The 16,983-nt window shown below is 41.8% G+C and overlaps 1 protein-coding gene across 1 annotated transcript in view; it reads right to left on the bottom strand.

The window, feature by feature from the left end:
- Window positions 1–627: 627 nt before the first annotated feature.
- LOC122816423 (ras-related protein Rab-26-like) overlaps window positions 628–16,983 on the bottom strand; it is a 113,231-nt gene continuing 96,875 nt past the window's right edge. The window contains exon 4 of the mRNA XM_044089202.1: window positions 628–3,603. Coding sequence (XP_043945137.1) covers window positions 3,501–3,603 — 103 coding nt within the window. The 3' untranslated portion in view covers window positions 628–3,500. The remainder of the gene's footprint in view (window positions 3,604–16,983) is intronic.

Below are 16,983 nucleotides of genomic sequence, written 5' to 3'. Positions count from 1 at the left end.
TCTGTAACCCAACAAATATTATCCATTTGAAATATTGAATAATTTGATTTTGGCCCCAGTTTGAAGGGAAACAAAGCATGACTAAAATGCATTTCTCTGTATATTTTTTCTAACCCTGAAATCTTAAATGTAATTAGCAATAACTTGCAGGAGCCAAAGAGACAGATTCCAAAAGAAGGAATCATAGGATTTTATAGAGAACAAGCAAGGGACATACCATGGAATCTGAACAACTGAGTCATACTTTATTTGCATGTGTCAGAGTAGGAGTAATTTTTCAAAGATAAATGTTGGTGTGTTTAATGCATGACTGTCCTTTAAACAGATTTCAGGCTATGAGTATGCATGTCCTTAACTCACTGCAGATTAAATATTCAGTTACCATTTTCAGACTTTTGTAATTACTTTGCCTCCAGCATTTGGTGGAAAAGTGTATGCATCATTAGTAGTGGCAGATCTCATTATAATGGCTTCAGGGTAATTTAAGTTCTGTTCTAGCTTTGTACCTTTCTTTTACCAGCCAATATTACAGAAGGCTGCTATACAATAATGACAATATTTCACTCTAGTAGTATAAAGAAATGCAAGTGTACTCAAACCACTAATACAAAACATGACAAGATGCGATTTCAAACCAAAAAAATTCAGATTTGTCTTTATAACAATGTAAAACAGTGTTACACACCAATATCAATACCAGAAGCAGCAACATTTCCCCGTTATTTCAAATACTGTAAATTGCATTGGTACAAATTAAAGCATTGTTAAACATACAAACTATAATTTGAATAATTAGAATGATTTCACATTAACCTGTTACAAAGAACATGTCAACACATACATTTTCTCTTTAGTATGATCAGGTTGGGCTTTTAGGAAGAAACATAAAGCTCAGAATTAAAAATAGCAGTCTTAAAAACTCAACATACAATGGCATTTCTGCATGACATATACGTAAACTACAAAGTCAGTATTCTGTTAGAATACTTAATGTAAAAAAGTAATAACTAAGAGAGTGTGAGTGAGAAAGAGAGGGAGATTGAGAAAAAGGCAGCATGAAGACAAAACACCACAGTGTTATTTGGCAAAGACAACAATGAAATATTGGATTCAAACTCTTGCCTCACTGTAAAATAATCATGTAGCATAACTCTCCTCTATTTAAATTAGTTGTGCAGAAGCAGGTTTACATACATGGGATTTAGGATGGCCATGGTTCCATCCAAGTTCCTGTTATATACTCTAGCAAATTCTGTGGCTGAATCATAGCCATCCACAGTACTTATAATTCCACTTCAGTTCAAGCCACCCCATTAAAATCCATATTTGTCTACCTTCCCTTTTCTACATAGCCAACCAAGTCTCAAACCAGCATTAACCCTTTTCTCCCAAGCCTAGTCTCTATCTATGTGCTATTAGTGGTGGCACATCTCCTTATAATGGCTTTGAGCTAATTTGTCAGTTCTGTTCCACCTCTGTAACTTAATTTCCTTAGCCAGCATTATAGCAGGCTGTAATACAGGTTACTGAAGTCAGCCAGAGCTAGGAATTAGACCAGCAGAGTCAAGAGTACGGAAGACCATCTTTCTGTAAAACTGTAAAATAATTATTGTGAGTAGGTAAAGGCAGTATCATAACCCACCTTTAACAATATTTCACATAATGATGATGATGGTTCTGCAGCATTCTGAGTAGTTTCACTCAACATTTCATTGCTATTTCATCTGAGACTGCAGCCATGGCATTAGGGTACTGCTGTATCCCATGTTCTTCTTCTGCCATATACTAAGCATGTTTGAAGGCTATCCTAGTGCTGAAGAGAACAAATATACCCATGTTCTTGAGAAGTTTGGGTGACCAAAGCACGCATTACATGACTGAAGCCTAACTAATATTTAAACAGATTCACAATACACATCACGCTAATGAATATCCCTAACAAGTTAGCTGAGTTACTTCAAACATGCTTTTAAGTCATTAAATTAGTAGTAAATTAAGGCCCAAAAGATAGTTTAGGTCCATATATTAATCTCGCTTATTACATAAAGACAGGTAAATTAACACACGTGATTACTTACAGTGATGTATATGTATTTTACTAGTTGTAAATACTTCAGTATATCTTCTTGCTGTTTCCTTCACTGACTTTGATGCATCCAAGTGAATTTCTACTCTACAGACAAATGATTTATTGGTAGTCTAGTGATCCCAACCAAAAGTTTCATATTCCCTGGATATTCATTTTTTTTAACATAGAGTAAGAAGAGCAAAATTAGACAAGCAAGCCCTTTACCTTTTTCCTGAAGGTGTCAGATCTCTGAAGTTATCAATTTCCATTGATTTTGGTTACCTAAGGTAACTCCATAATTAAATTTCAGATTGAATTGAGTTAGACATTATATACAAAACAAGCAATAATAGTATACACTAGAAGCTCATTAATGAAAGTAAAATGACATATCTGTGGTGATGACTTTCACAAATTATCAGAGAATTCTGTACATTTTTGAAATGTCTGATTAAAACAGATTTCACATGTTCACAGACAGAACGGGATGCACACATTATCTCAGACATTTTTGTTGCTTTCGTGCTATGTCTTATAAAAAACCAACAAAACAAGTAAAACATTCATCAACTTTACTGGTACTGTTATTTGCATTTTATTAATATTTTGTTTAATTGCGCTATGCAGGAATCCAGCAAATGGGCGCACGTTTCAGGTTGTTGGAACTTGATGGTGAAGTCAAATAGAAACTTGTTTTAGACATGGAGCTTTAAAAGCCTGCACTACATATCAAAGACTCAGTTAAGTTTTAATGAAAGTCATTTACCTCCATGAGTCAAAATGTGGAAATTATTTAGTATTTCTGAGGTCAACCTTCATCTTTTAATTCTTTAAACGGGAAAAACAGGCTGCAGAAATAAATACATTTGTGAGCATCACTGTAAATGTATAAAGCAAAGCACATTTCTTAGTAGAAGAGCCCAGCCATATTTTGGCTTTTATGATATTATTTTTAAATAGAATTAAAATATGTTAACACCAGTGAATGATTTTCTTGCACTTCATTTTGGAAGTTTTCATCTAATTGGAGACTCACATTCTTCACTAATGGTATAAATTGAAACCCTGCAGTAACGGTATTTCCGTAATACAGTACTGTTACTGGATTATTTCTGCAATGCTTTATTTTAACGTTTATTAAAATACTAACATTTTATTAGGAATGGCACATAAATGAGCCAGAAGACTATCTTTCAAGTATGATGAAATGCAGTAAACCATTTTTGAAGGGGTGTGAAACAAATGGAATTAGTTTTAGTGGTTATTCCACTCCAGAGGTTGTAACTGAACATCATAGAAGTACAGACACAAAAAAGACATGCACAGAATACTTCAGAAGCAACGGCTGAGAGTTATCAACCATCCTGGCATATCTACATGCTTGTCACTGTTCTCTTTCTTCCCTTCGATGTACAGGTGTACTGCTGCCAGATCATGACCTGCAGCACCCAGAGCCTTTCACTTCCTTGTTCACATAATCCTGGAGCTTGAATTTGGGGTCACTGGGAGATCTCATTGATCTGTGCTTGAGTTCCCTGCAAAAAACAGACAAATTAAAAAAAAATATTTTCAATCTTAGTGAATATAATAATACAAATATAAATAAATTATTGTCTGTAAGAAAAAATATCCAAGATCAAGCCTCTATGTAGTGAATTCAATCTTTTTTGGGGGGGATTGCTAACTTTTTTAATAATCCTTTATATGACACTTGTAAATCTTCACAGCTTAGACACTGAAGGGCCATAAAGGCCTCACAATCACTGAGGAGCACATATACTCAATGTCTAACATTTATTTAGCCCTTTCTACTTCTGGTTCACTCTTGCTCATGGTGCAGCTGGCAAATGAACAGGATCATAATCCAAAACAAACTTAAACGATTGCTTTGTACCAACAGGTGATGAAGACTGTTAGAATAAACACCAGCACATACAGAAGCAGACATTGATAGACACACACTTGATTTTAATTCTGCAAGGTATAGCCACTACCATAACTTAGCATATTTTTCTTATATGACATATGCTTGATGATTGCCTAGAAAATATGAGTGCATACTTTTTAGTATGAGAATTTTTTTTGACTGAATATCATATAGGTTCATAGGTAGGTACTAGGCTATCTGCCCGAGGGCATTTATAAGCCTAGCCAGAGTGTGTCGGCTTTCGCCACCCCATTGATTAATTAACTGATCCTCTGTCAAGCAGAGCCAATGAAGTGATCACAGGGGTGTATTTTCCGTTATCCATCCACCGTCAAGGTTTCTCTTGAAGAGTGTTAGTGAGGGGCTCTGCCTAATGTAGTCTGGAATTTTGTTCCAGAGCATGGGGAGTATCTGTGACAGGAATATATCCCCCCAGCATGTTCTATCTATTGTTGCGGCGAGGTTTAGCTCACTAGAGCACATGGCTCACAGTGACTTGAATTTCTTTAGGTGGAGCATGTCCATCAATTCTGAGTTGGACATGGCTTTGTAAGTCAGGCAGAGATCACTTCTGAGTAAACGATATGCCACTGAGTACAGCTGGAGTTTTTTCAGTTGGGCTGCATAGGACATATGTTTGAGGCCAGTAATCCTCTTGGTGATGTACTTTTGTGGGCTCTCCAGCTGTTGGAAGTGTTTTGTGAGGTACATCCCAAATGGGGCATTGTACTCTATGATGGGTCTGATGAGTGACGAGTAGAGGGGCACAATAACCTCTTTATTTCTAGATGCGAACCCTTTAGTAATTAGATGGGCCACATAGAAGGATTTCCTAACTACTTTGGCAATATGATTGTCAAAGGAGAGATTACTATCTACCTGGGTCCCCAGATCTCTTATTACCTCTTCTGTATTAAGGAGGCTGCCACCTATGTGGTAATTCGTGGGTGTTTTATTTTTCCCAAATGGGATGACTGTGCATTCTTTGGCATTTAGCTTGAGGCCATGACTTTGACACTGGTTGTCTGTCTCAGTAAGGCCCTTTTGGAGGATGTCCGTGTCAGCCAGAGAGTTAATTATGGCTCCCAGTTTGCAGTCATCAGTGAACTTGGTTAGCCATAGTCCTCCTGTGTTTGCCTGTAATTCTGAGAAGTATATGCTGAACAGTAGGGGTCCCAGGACCGAGCCTTGCGGGACACCACTTGTGACTGGTTTAGAGTCGAACCTGGAGCCCACTATTCTTACTGTGTGAGTTCTGTCTGTAAGCCAGTTAGCAACCCATCTCATGACATAGGGGTTTATTTTCAGGCTGATGAGTTTTTCTGTAATACCCGAATGGGAGATGGTGTTGAAAACCATGGCGAGGTCAAGGTAGGCTGTGTGAACAACCTTTCCCTTGTCTATGCCCTTGGTGACTGTCTCGAAGAAGTCAACCAGGTTTAGTAGGCATTATCTGCTCTTAACAAAGCCGAACTTGGTCGGGTCAAGTGTTTGGAGGTTCCCAATGTCTTTTTTAATGAGTTCCATGATGATGCACTTCATAGCCTTGCAGACCAGGCTAGTCAGGCTTAAGGGGTGATAGTTACCAGGGTCAGTTGTGGCCCCTCCTTTGTGGAGTGGAATAACCATTGCTGTGCACCATTCTATGTGCATGTAGCCTGTGGAGAGGCTGAGGTTGAAACATTGTGTTTAGGTGGGGGGTTAGTTTGTTCTGTAGTTCGTGCAAGACGCAGCCTGGGACACCATCTGGCCCCACTGACGCTCTGTTTTTGGCTTTTGAAAGGGCTATTTTCACCTGTGCATCTGTGATTTTTGAGACACTACACTTTTCCCATATTGTTGTGGGCCCTTTTGGGGGTGAGAGGGGGGTGAAGTTTGCACTGAATCTATCTGCCAGGATGTTGGCAATATCAGTAGATTCAGTATATTTTGTGCTATTTTGCACTAGTTCAGTGCATATCTGCGAGTTGACACTTAGATTCTTAACATAGCTAAAGAAGGCTTTGTGGTTATCTTTTGAACCCTTGGCTATTTTTCTTTTGAAGTTAGCCTTGGATGATTTTATGAGGGACCTTAGTTTCTTATTGATACTGATCAGGAATGTCTTTCCTTCTTGGGATTTGCTTTTTTTCTGAACTAGTTTCCTCTTTCTGTTGTATAGCCTGTTTATGGCAGGGGTCCACCAGACTGGTTTCCTTCTCTTAGAGGAGTGAGTCTTGTATTGCTAGGGATGGCATGATCCATGCATCCTTGTGGGTGCTCATAGAGTGCATTTGTAAAGGTTTCTGCATCTTGGGCAGTGTTATCCTTTAGCGTGGGGGCTGTGAAACTTACCGCCTCTGTCTTAAGTAAGGTGAAGTTTGCTTTAGAAAAGAGTTTTACTGTGGTTTCCTTAGTTGGGGGTGGTGGTGGTGGGGTGTGGCCATCCAGAGTGATTAGTTTATGGCCTGATCTAACCAGTGACGGGTTGACCTCCGGTGTGGAACACCTGTCGCCCATGTTTGTGATGACCAGATCCAATATGTTTTCACCTCTGGTAGGGGAGTTTTCCAACTGATCCAGGGCATTTGAGTTGATGAATTCCAGGAAGTGCTGGGCCTGGGAGTTTGTACTCGAGTAGTTTTCCCAGTTAATGGTAGGGTAATTGAAATCACCCAATATTAGGGTGTTCGGTAGGACCTTCATGTTTTCCAGTGTCTCCAGAAAGGTGGAGTGGTGGTCCTGGGTCATGGAGGGTGATCTGTAGCAGGCCACAATTTGCAGTGCAGATTTACCCAATGTTAGTTGCACATGGATGATCTCAGAGGTATCATGCTGTGCCACTAACCTGGAGGTGTAGGTATCCTTGATGAATATGGATACACCCCCTCCTATTGTGTTTCAGTCCATGTTCTGTGGCCGAAACATGTGGTACGAGTTATAGCCCAGTAGTGCTGGGGTGCTCTCTGGTGCCTTGAACCAGGTTTCAGTTACTGCACAGATGTCAATGTTCCCAATACTGAGGAATGCTTTGAGCACATGTATTTTGAGATTTAAACTCCTGGCATTGAGTAGCATAACCCTCAGTTTTTTGTTAATTGTGCTGTTTACGGAGGTGGGTTTGACTTTTGAGCCTTGCCTAAGAAAGGCACTATGGGGGGCAGCAAGAGCCTTGGCCAGTATTCGAAAGCCTAAGGGTGACAGGTGCAAGCTGTCTCTTGCGAAGCAATGTGGCTTGTCGAGCATGCCGTCCCAGGCTGACAGACACTGGATCCCCTTTGAATGACACTAGAAGCTTAGCCAATTGTTGAAATTGATAATTTTTTCTTTATACTGAGGTATCATTCTTGGTGAGGGCAGGATGCTACTCAGGGTCAGGGTCATACCAGCCTGGGCTACATGATCAGAGAGCTCTTCCATGTCTCTTTTCATGTAGTCCAGGGAGGTATGTCTCAGGTCATTCACACCAACATGAACAATGACAGAGTCATATTTGTACTTGTTCTGGAGTGACCTGAGTGCTTGTGTTATGTGGCGGATTCTGGCTCCCGACAGGCAGCTAACAGTAACCTTCTGCCTGTCCAGCCTAGTGAGTGGGATGTCAGTGTACCTGACTATAGTCACCTATTACTAGTGTATTAGGTATGTTATTTTGCCTTAAGGGCTGTGATTGTGCAGCATGTGTTGTCTGGTTTGTGATGGGAAGTGCAGGTTGTTTGGGTGTCTGCTTTGGAGGTCTCTGATGCTTTTGCCGTTTTTTTATTTAGAGCCTCCGAGTATGATTTTGTGTATTTATGTGTATTTTTTGCCAGTGCTGGTTTAGTAGGTCTATGTGTGGCTGGAGGTGTGGTGCAAGTGTTAACCTTCTCCTCTTGACTGTCTGTTCCAGTCTTGGGTGGAGACAGCTTAGCCTCCAGTTTGGCTGTATAATTGCATCTTTCGCATATGTTAGTGTTTTGTGGTAGGAGGAGAGGGTTGTCTGTGTACATGAGGCAGTTGTAACATTGCCTCAGGATACCCAGATTCACTAGATGGACTGGAGAGTATACCTGAAATTGTCCTTTGGTCATGCCTGAATAGTAGGGTGAGCTGCTTAGTTGCTTGGTTGGTGAGGGGTGAATAAAGAGCCTTGCCCTGCTGGGCAATCAAATGTCGGGGTATATTAGTGCTTGCTGTTAGGTCTGAGCAAGTGCTGGGCTGTAGGATGCTTTTTGAGTGCTTAGGTTAAGAGTTAGACTAGTTTCAAGGGAAAAACTGAAGAGGAGACTTAGTGGAGCCAGGAATAATTTAACCCTAGCTAACCGTCACTACCCAGCGCACAAAACCATGCAAACATGGTTTTTATAGCAGGGAAATGAAAGAGATAGAAATTAGCCCAAAATGGCCAATAAACTACTAACGTCTGGGCTGGAACCACTCCTCTGGGGACAGATAAGCTGCTCAAAGCTCCCCTCTCTCACAGCTGAACAGAGAAAAGTACAGTTTTGTACCTACCATAAATGTAGATGTTCGAAGATCCACATTGCTGCAGTCATAACCTGTGGGTAGTCTGCTGTCCTCGGTCGGCTCGAATACCAAAGTGTTAGGCTGGCGTCGGTCATGGTCGCTCAGATCTGACGTCAGTACGCCGTGGTACTAAAGCGCATGACCGACGTCATATCCTCAGTCTTTCTTGCCCCAGATGTCAGAAGGCCCTAAAAAGAAAGACCATAGCCAAAAAACAGAAAAACATCCAACCACCCATGTACAAACAATATCTACAACCCAAACCACACAACCACCCCAAACTACAGTGGGGAAGGAGGGAGGGTAAATTAGACTGCAGCAATGTGGATCTTCGAACATCTACATTTATGGTAGGTACAAAACTGTACTATGTTCTTCATCTCACATTGCTGCAGTCATAACCTGTGGGTAGAATCCCAAAGCAAAGGTAAAGGGAGGTTGGCAAAATCATAAAGCATTGGGAGCTGCTAACATGCCCTGTAAAACTGCAGTGGCAAACCCAGCCCTAGATTTGGAATAAAGAGGGAGATGGTAATGTTTAGAAAAAGTGTGTACTGAACTCCAAGTAGCTGCCTCCAAAATATCTTTAGTAGCAACACCCCTTAAAAAAGCAGTAGAAGTGGCAGTAGCCCTAGTGGAATGAGGTCTGATTCCAGCCGGAATCTCCTTACCATGATGAGAATAACAAAAAGCAATACAATGGTCAATCCACTTAGAAATAGTTTGTTTAGAAACAGGCTTCCCCTGAGAGCCCAAAGCAAAAGAAACAAACAACTGTTGAGACTGTCTGAACCCTTTAGTTCTGCTCAAATAATAACGCAACTGCCTGTGAATATCCAAAGAGTGCAAAATTTTCTCCCCTTTATTTTGGGGATCAGCATAAAATGTAGGCAAATGAATAGATTGGTTCAAGGCCACATTGGAAACAACTTTAGGCATAAAAGTAGGGTTAGTACGCAGGGATACCCTATCCTTATGAAAAATCAGGAAGGGTTCAACTGCCATTAGAGCCTGTAATTCAGATACCCTTCTAGCAGACGTAATGGCCAACAAAAAAGCAGTTTTCCAAGACAAAAACTTCAACTCAGCTGTAGCAGCAGGTTCAAAAGGAGGTAAAGTGAGTTTTTCCAACACAAAATTGAGATCCCAGGAAGGAGTAGGAGCTCTACGTGGGGGTCTTATGTTCTTTGCCCCTCTAAGAAATTGCTTAAACAAAGGATGAGAGAATAATGGTGGGTCACAATCATAGTGAGCAGAAATGGCTGCAGCATGAACTTTTACAGAGGAGAAAGACAAACCCTTGTCTAGTAATTCTGTAAGATACTGAAGTGAAACACTCAAATTAGGCACTGAAACATCAAAGCTCTTTGCTTTGCTCCAAAGAAAAAACCTCCTCCATTTATCAGCATAAACTTTCCTTGTACTAGGCTGTCTGGCCTCCAAAATGACATTCAAAACTTGTTGAGGAAGCTGCGACCCTCCAGGGTCTAGAACAGAATATGCCAGGCTGTCAAATGCAGGGACTGTATCCTGACATTGAGGAAATGATTGCCTGCCTGGGACAAAAGGTGTGGAATTGATGGCAAAGGCCAAGGAGGCTCCCGTACTAAACTCCTCAGCAGAGGGTACCAGTGCTGACGTGGCCAATTTGGAGCTATTAGAATCATGGAGGGCTTGTCCTGTCTGACCTTCAAGAGCACCTTGGGAAGAAGAGGCAGAGGAGGAAAGGCATAGACATGAAGATTGTTCTAACTGAATGATAGAGCATCCACTTTCCAAGCTTTTGGATGAAACATCTTTGTGCAAAACTTTGGCAGCTGGAAATTTAGTGGAGAAGCGAACAGATCTGTGTCTGGAGTCCCCCAAATCACTGTCAACTGTCGAAATACATGAGGATCCAATTTCCACTCGTGGGGATCCACCATCTGTCTGCTCAAAACATCTGCTCAGGAGTTCTGTGCTCCTGGCAGAAACCTTGCCTGAAGAGTGAGGTGCAAACTGAGAGCAGTCTCCCACAAAATCATAGCTTGCCTGCAAAGAGGGTACGAATGGGTTCCCCCTTGCTTGTTGATGTACCACATGACAGTTGTGTTGTCTGTTTGAATCAACACTTGTCCTGGGTGAAGTAGATCCTTGAAAGCCATCAATGCAAATTGGACTGCTAACATCTCCTTCATCTTGATATGCAAATGTTGAAGTCTGGCAGGCCACGTGTCTTGAACCCATTTTCCATTGAGGTGTGCTCCCCAAGCCTTGTCTGAGGCATCTGTCGTTAAGATCTGACTCGCCTCTGGTCGGGTCACAGAGAGTCCCTTGTTTAGGTGACATTCCTGAGCCCACCACAAAAATTCCTTTTGAATGCAAGGTATTATCTGAATGACAGTGTCCAAATCGTGGCAGTGTTGAGTCCATACACTTTTGAGATACCATTGTAGCTTCCTCATATGCAGTTTGGCATTGGGAAGCACCAGAATACAAGATGCCATGAACCCCAAGGCTTGAAGGACTGTCCTTGCAGTCAGCCTGGACCGTAGAGACAATTGTTGGAAGTAACAGGTAAGATTTCTTTGCTTGTCCGGGGTCAAAAACGCCATCTGAGAGGCTGTATTCAGTCTCACACCCAGAAAGCACATGTCTTGAGAGGGTACTAGACTGGACTTTATTTCGTTCACAGAATACCCTAGGCACCTTAACACTGCCATAACATACTGTAGATGGTGAAGTAGCTTGTCTTTGTCTTGAGCAAGAATCAGGCAATCGTCCAAATAAGGATAAATTTGTATTCCTCTTAACCTTAAGAAGGCTATCACCGGAGCCAGAACCTTTGTGAACACTCTGGGTGCAGTAGATAAGCCAAAGGGCAATACAGAGAACTGATAATGTAAAATCCCAGCCCGAAAACGCAGGAATCTCCTGCAGCTGGGCCTGATAGGAATATGAAGATAAGCCTCTTTGAGATCCAGAGTTACCATCCAGTGATCTTTGCCTAGCAGAGGCAGAAGTTGTTGCAAAGTCAACATTTTGAATTTTGGAATGTCCAGGTATGTGTTGAGAATAGACAAATCCAGAATTGGCCTCCAAGTGTTTCCTTTCTTTGGTACAAGAAACAGGTGAGAATAAAATACTAGGCCCACTTCTGACGGAGGGACCTGCTGGATAGCCCCCATTTGTAGAAGTAAAGAAATCTGTTTGTGAGCCTCCACCTTTTGCTGAGGAGGAACGTCTGGCATGCCTTTGAAAGGAGGCAATGTGTGGAAATAAAACTTGTAGCCTCGGTGTATAATGTCCAACACCCATTTGTCCTGGGTGACTAAAAGCCAATTTTGCCTGAAAAGTGCCAATTTTCCTCCCAGAGGAGCTGCCAGACAGGAAGGATCGGGCAGCTGAAGATGCAGGTCATTGGGTCTGTTTACGAAAGGACTGGCCCCTGCCCTCACCTGTAGACTGTGCAGGGAAACTCCACGTCCTAGGCCTGAAAGAACCCTGTGCATGAGCTCTGCCCCTACCACGTCTAGATCTGCCCCTAGACTGTAAATCAGAAGAAGGGTAAGCCCATCCCTTAGAGTAGGCCAATTTCTGCTAAACTTAGGGGGCTGCACCTGTAAAAAATCCTTAACAGTCTGCATAGACTTAGCTTTGTCTTCCATTTTCTTCAAGACTGACTCCACAGGAGAACCAAACAAAACTTCAGACTGAAGGGGAGCATCCAGAATTCGAGCTTTAACATGCTCTGACAAGTTCTGATCCTTAAGCCAGGCGTGCCTACGAATAACTGATCCAGTGGCAGCCACCCTGGAAGAAGCCTGTAAAGCATCAAAACCACACTGCAAAGAATGCTTACCCACCTGATCAGAGGCATGAACCAAATCCTGTAATTCCTTACACTCTATGCCCTCTGCCAAAGCATCTACCTTAGATTTTAACTGACTAAGGAGAAAATTCTGGTACTTCAGCATATGAAACTGGCAATTCAAAGCCCTCATTGCAAGAGTGGAAGAGGTATACACTTTTTTACCTCACCTATCCAAAGCTCTAGAATCTTTATCCATAGGAACTGGATTCTTTACAACAGAAGCCCTGACACCCTTAGGTCCCTGGCTAATAGTTTCTGGGTCAGCCCTTGGGCTCTTATACAAATATTTATGAGCCTCTGGCACTCTGTAATACCTGTCTGGCTTAACCGGGGCAGGAGGCAAAGAGTCTGGAATAAGGGAAGCCTCAGAGAAAACATCCTGAACAACATCTAAAACAGGAGGTATAGCCAAGGGCCTATGTTGTGGTAAAAACAAGAATTCCCTAAGCCTCTTTCAGGAATCTGAGAAATCCTGACCTTCCCATTTAAAATGCTCCCTCATAGAATGCAGGGTTTCTGAAAAAGAAAAATCCTCTGGAGGGGAAGCAGAAGGACTAGAATCCTCTGCGTCTGAATCAGAATAAGGAGGAAAATCCTGAATGTCTTCAGCCGAAGACTCTGAGTAATCTGAAGAATGTTCCAATCCTTCCACCTCTGGCTTCACCCTAGTCCTCTTATCTGGAGGGGGCATAGAACCTCTGATCAAGGTAATCAAATCTTCTGCCATTTTAAGCATGTGTTTTTTAGGTACAGAACCTGCAGAACTAGGACTGACACCAGAGGAAGATAAACCAGGCCTGGCCTTGGAAGGTACCTTAGAGACAGAGGGAGAAGGCCTAACCACCTTATGTAAAGAAGGGAGTACAGCAACCTGAGAGGCCCCCTCGGTCTGACCCGACTCCTGAGAGGCCACATCATGCAAAATTAAAGGCTCCCCCTGAGACTCAGCTGAAACCTCGGCTGGATCTACAGATTCCACCGTAGTTTCTAAAGAACCGGTGTCCGGAATGGACGACTCATCCTGCTTGGACTTTAACGATTTTTCCTTACGCTTCTTAGTGGTAGCGGGCGTCGGAGGATCTGACGGCATATTGTAATTACACCGCTTACTGAAGACAAGCCTAGCACAATCTAACCTACGTTTAATGGTGCGCTTATTAAAATTAGCACAAAAGCGACACCCGACTACGTCGTGCTCAGGCCCCAAGCAAGGAATACAGAGAGAGTGGTAATCCCTATGAGGTATCTGTTTCCCACAAGAAATACAATTATTCACTTTTTCTGACATCCGGATTTAACTGAGGCAAGAAAAGACAAAAATATTCCCCAACGGGGTACTTAGCCCAACTTGGTTTTCGGTCTGAAACTCAGAATACAAAAATTTCAGGACGCCGAACGGCACTTGCAAACGCTGCTTCTGCTTCGGACCATGCGGCAAGAAAGACTGAGGATATGGCGTCGGTCATGCGCTTTAGTACCACGGCGTACTGACGTCAGATCTGAGCGACCATGACCGACGCCAGCCTAACACTTTGGTATTCGGGCCGACCGAGGACAGCGGACTACCCACAGGTTATGACTGCAGCAATGTGAGATGAAGAACATCTTCCTTTTATTCAAGTAAGTTATGGGCAACTCAGAAACTTGTAACACAACCCTGAATTCAGCACTAGGCTGAAAACTGGACTATACTAGCTTAGAAAGGCAGGAAACAAAGATTTTTTTTTTTTAAAGATAAGACAAAAACAGTAAAAAATACACTTAAAACCACTTTAAACAACTACAAACAATCAGGAAAGGCTATCTATCACACTTTAGTGTGTAGCCTAAAACCATTAAACAAATTATTTAAACAAAAAACGACTTTTTAAAAGTGCAGGCAACTTGAACCAGATTTTGCCATGTCCTTCCATTCCAGAAATTAAGAAAAATGTGCTACCTCAATAAGGCTTATGATAAACCCTCAAAAGCAATATGAATCACCACTCTGCAGCCTAGATATTCCATCCATCCATCCATCTATCCATCCATCCATCTACAACCCCTTTAATTCTGTGTTATGATATAGCAGGTCTGGAAACCTACCGATCAGCAAATGCCAAAGTTCAGAGTCTGTCATACCTCCTCACTTTAATCTGTTTGATGTGTGGCATCTGTTCATACCACCTTACTTTGATCTGTCTGATGTGTGGCATTTGTTCATACCTCCTCACCTTAATTTTTTGATGCATTGCATCTGTTGTGTAGTTTCACTGTCTCAAAGTTTTCCAGGCTAGAAGCACATTCACTGACCATAGAAGTGCCCAAAAATACCAACTGTCATCCAAGTGACGTCATTAAGGAAGTCTTTAATCTTCAAGTTGCTCATGGCCTTTTTAGCAGTAATATAGACTGACTGCTCTTACTTCCTGCAGATTTGCAATTAGTAACAGCAAATCAAGCTGAAAGCATGATGAATCTTCTAATTTTATATTTCTTTGATCATGGTTTTCTCACTCCTGGTATTATATTTAAGAATTTTAATATATGACCATGAAGAATGGCGACTTCTTAAAAAAAATGACACAGGCTTTAGTGAGAAGCAGTAGGAGTTTGCGAATAATTTCTAGATCTGACAGAAGGAGATAAAATTAATGTGACAGGGACAGGCACACAAAAACTATGTACATTTTATAATAGGACGTGTGTGTAAATTTAAATGGAGGGAAGTAAAATAGGTCAATCAAATGAAAAACACATCAGCAAGGGTTATGTGTTTTATGTGCATATCTGTGTTTTGTGTAAGGGTGAGTGCATGTGGTGTGTGTGTGTGTGTGTGTGTGTGTGTGTGTGTGTGTGTGTGTGTGTGTGTGTGTGTGTGTGTGTGTGTGTGTGTGCATGTATCTGTGAGTGCGCATACATGTGTTTTGGATGTGCTGGGAGCGTAGTGATTATTCAAATATGAAATTTATGGCAGAAGCTCAAAAACATTTTGCTAAAATATTGTAGATACAATGTAAGGTGATCAAAATGGTATTCAAATTGGAACTTTTTCTATGGGGAAGACCTAGCATCCCCAAAAGCAAAGGGGCCTATATTATATGAACGAAAGTTCATATGAACTTATGCTCTAATGAGCGAAAATGCCAGGCATCGAAATGCTTTTTCTGGGGTCGCAGTACAGTGAAGATAGGAGTATTTGCCCTTTCCTCACTGTAGTGCGATCTCGGAGTTGGAATATATATTTACAGGGGGTGTGGGGGGAGCGGCCCCCCACAATATAATGTTCAATGTCTTGCATTTTCGCTCATTAGATCATTCGTTCATATGAACTTTCACTCATATAATATAGACCCAAGCAAAGCTTTGTTCCATGCACCTCTGAACTCGACATTATCAACTCCTTGGCTACTGCACCTCAGGACAGCAGAAAACCTCAACCACAGTGACATCATCTGGGGAACCTGGGCTTCAGCCAAGTTGAAATGTTCAAACACTTGCTCATTGTGCTTCTGACTGGATAGCTTTAGATGCTGGATCCATTGCAAAACAGGAATGTGATTGTAACAGCAAAAGAGGAACATACAGTCAGAAGTAACATGAATTGTTTGGTGAGTAATGAAATAAATTTTGGTAATAAAAATAACACTAATTTCACTTTACTTACTGAGGGTGATGTCAGTATAACAGAAAAGACAGAGACATTAGGCAGGATTCAGAAAAATGACCACGGGCTAGGAAGGTCAGTTTACACAACTGTGGGAAATGTGATTGAGAGGCATATTTAGTTGCAATGTGGATGTCCTCATTATCAGCTAATTTGTATATTTCTGAATCACCCATCCACTTAACAACAACCCACATTTTAAAGGACTCTTGGACACACACACACACACACACACACACACACACACACACACACACACACACACACACACACACACACACACACACACACACACACACACACACCACCCACTCAACAACAGCCCCCACTTGAATGGACTCATTGACTTGCTCACTTTATACACAACACACATGCACACACGCACACTCTCTCAATCCTCTACCTCCCCCTATTATGATCACCCAGGGAGACACCCAGAGACACACAGACAGATGTACATACATGTATACAGAGTCATCCCAGTTCATTCATAACCTTGCAGACATGCACACACACTGTAACATACATACATATATTCACCCCCCCCCCCCCCCAACATTACCTCTCTGCCAAACTCCTCTGGGCTTACCAGCAACATGGTTTCTCCCACTGATATGAATGAGGGACCACAGTAGTTTGGGTGTGTTAATTATCAGGCTGGCTGTGCTAATTTACAAAGCTTAGAGATTTCCTGTATCACTTGATAACATAAATCACTTGTGGGCATTTTCTACGAAGAGAACATATCTAATTAGTATTAGACACTTCCCAGAATGCCTCATTCTCCCAGAGTGTGGCTGGCAGGACAGCCCACTGTAGTAATTCTTCCAACCATGGAAAATCACTTTGGTGGGCCTGTCTCTGAATAGGCCATTTGCCATTTTTTCACTTGTTTTTTTCTCACTAGACATGGCTGAAAGTAACTTGCTGATGGATAACAACAGAAACGGAAAAGAACAAATGAGAACCTTCTCTGAGTTTCTAGGTGAGCAATTGAATCCATT

Source organism: Protopterus annectens, chromosome 12.part0 (genome assembly GCF_019279795.1).
Source record: "Protopterus annectens isolate FY-2018-M chromosome 12.part0, PAN1.0, whole genome shotgun sequence".
NCBI lineage: Eukaryota > Metazoa > Chordata > Ceratodontiformes > Protopteridae > Protopterus > Protopterus annectens.
This window is presented reverse-complemented; position numbering and strand designations above follow the sequence as displayed.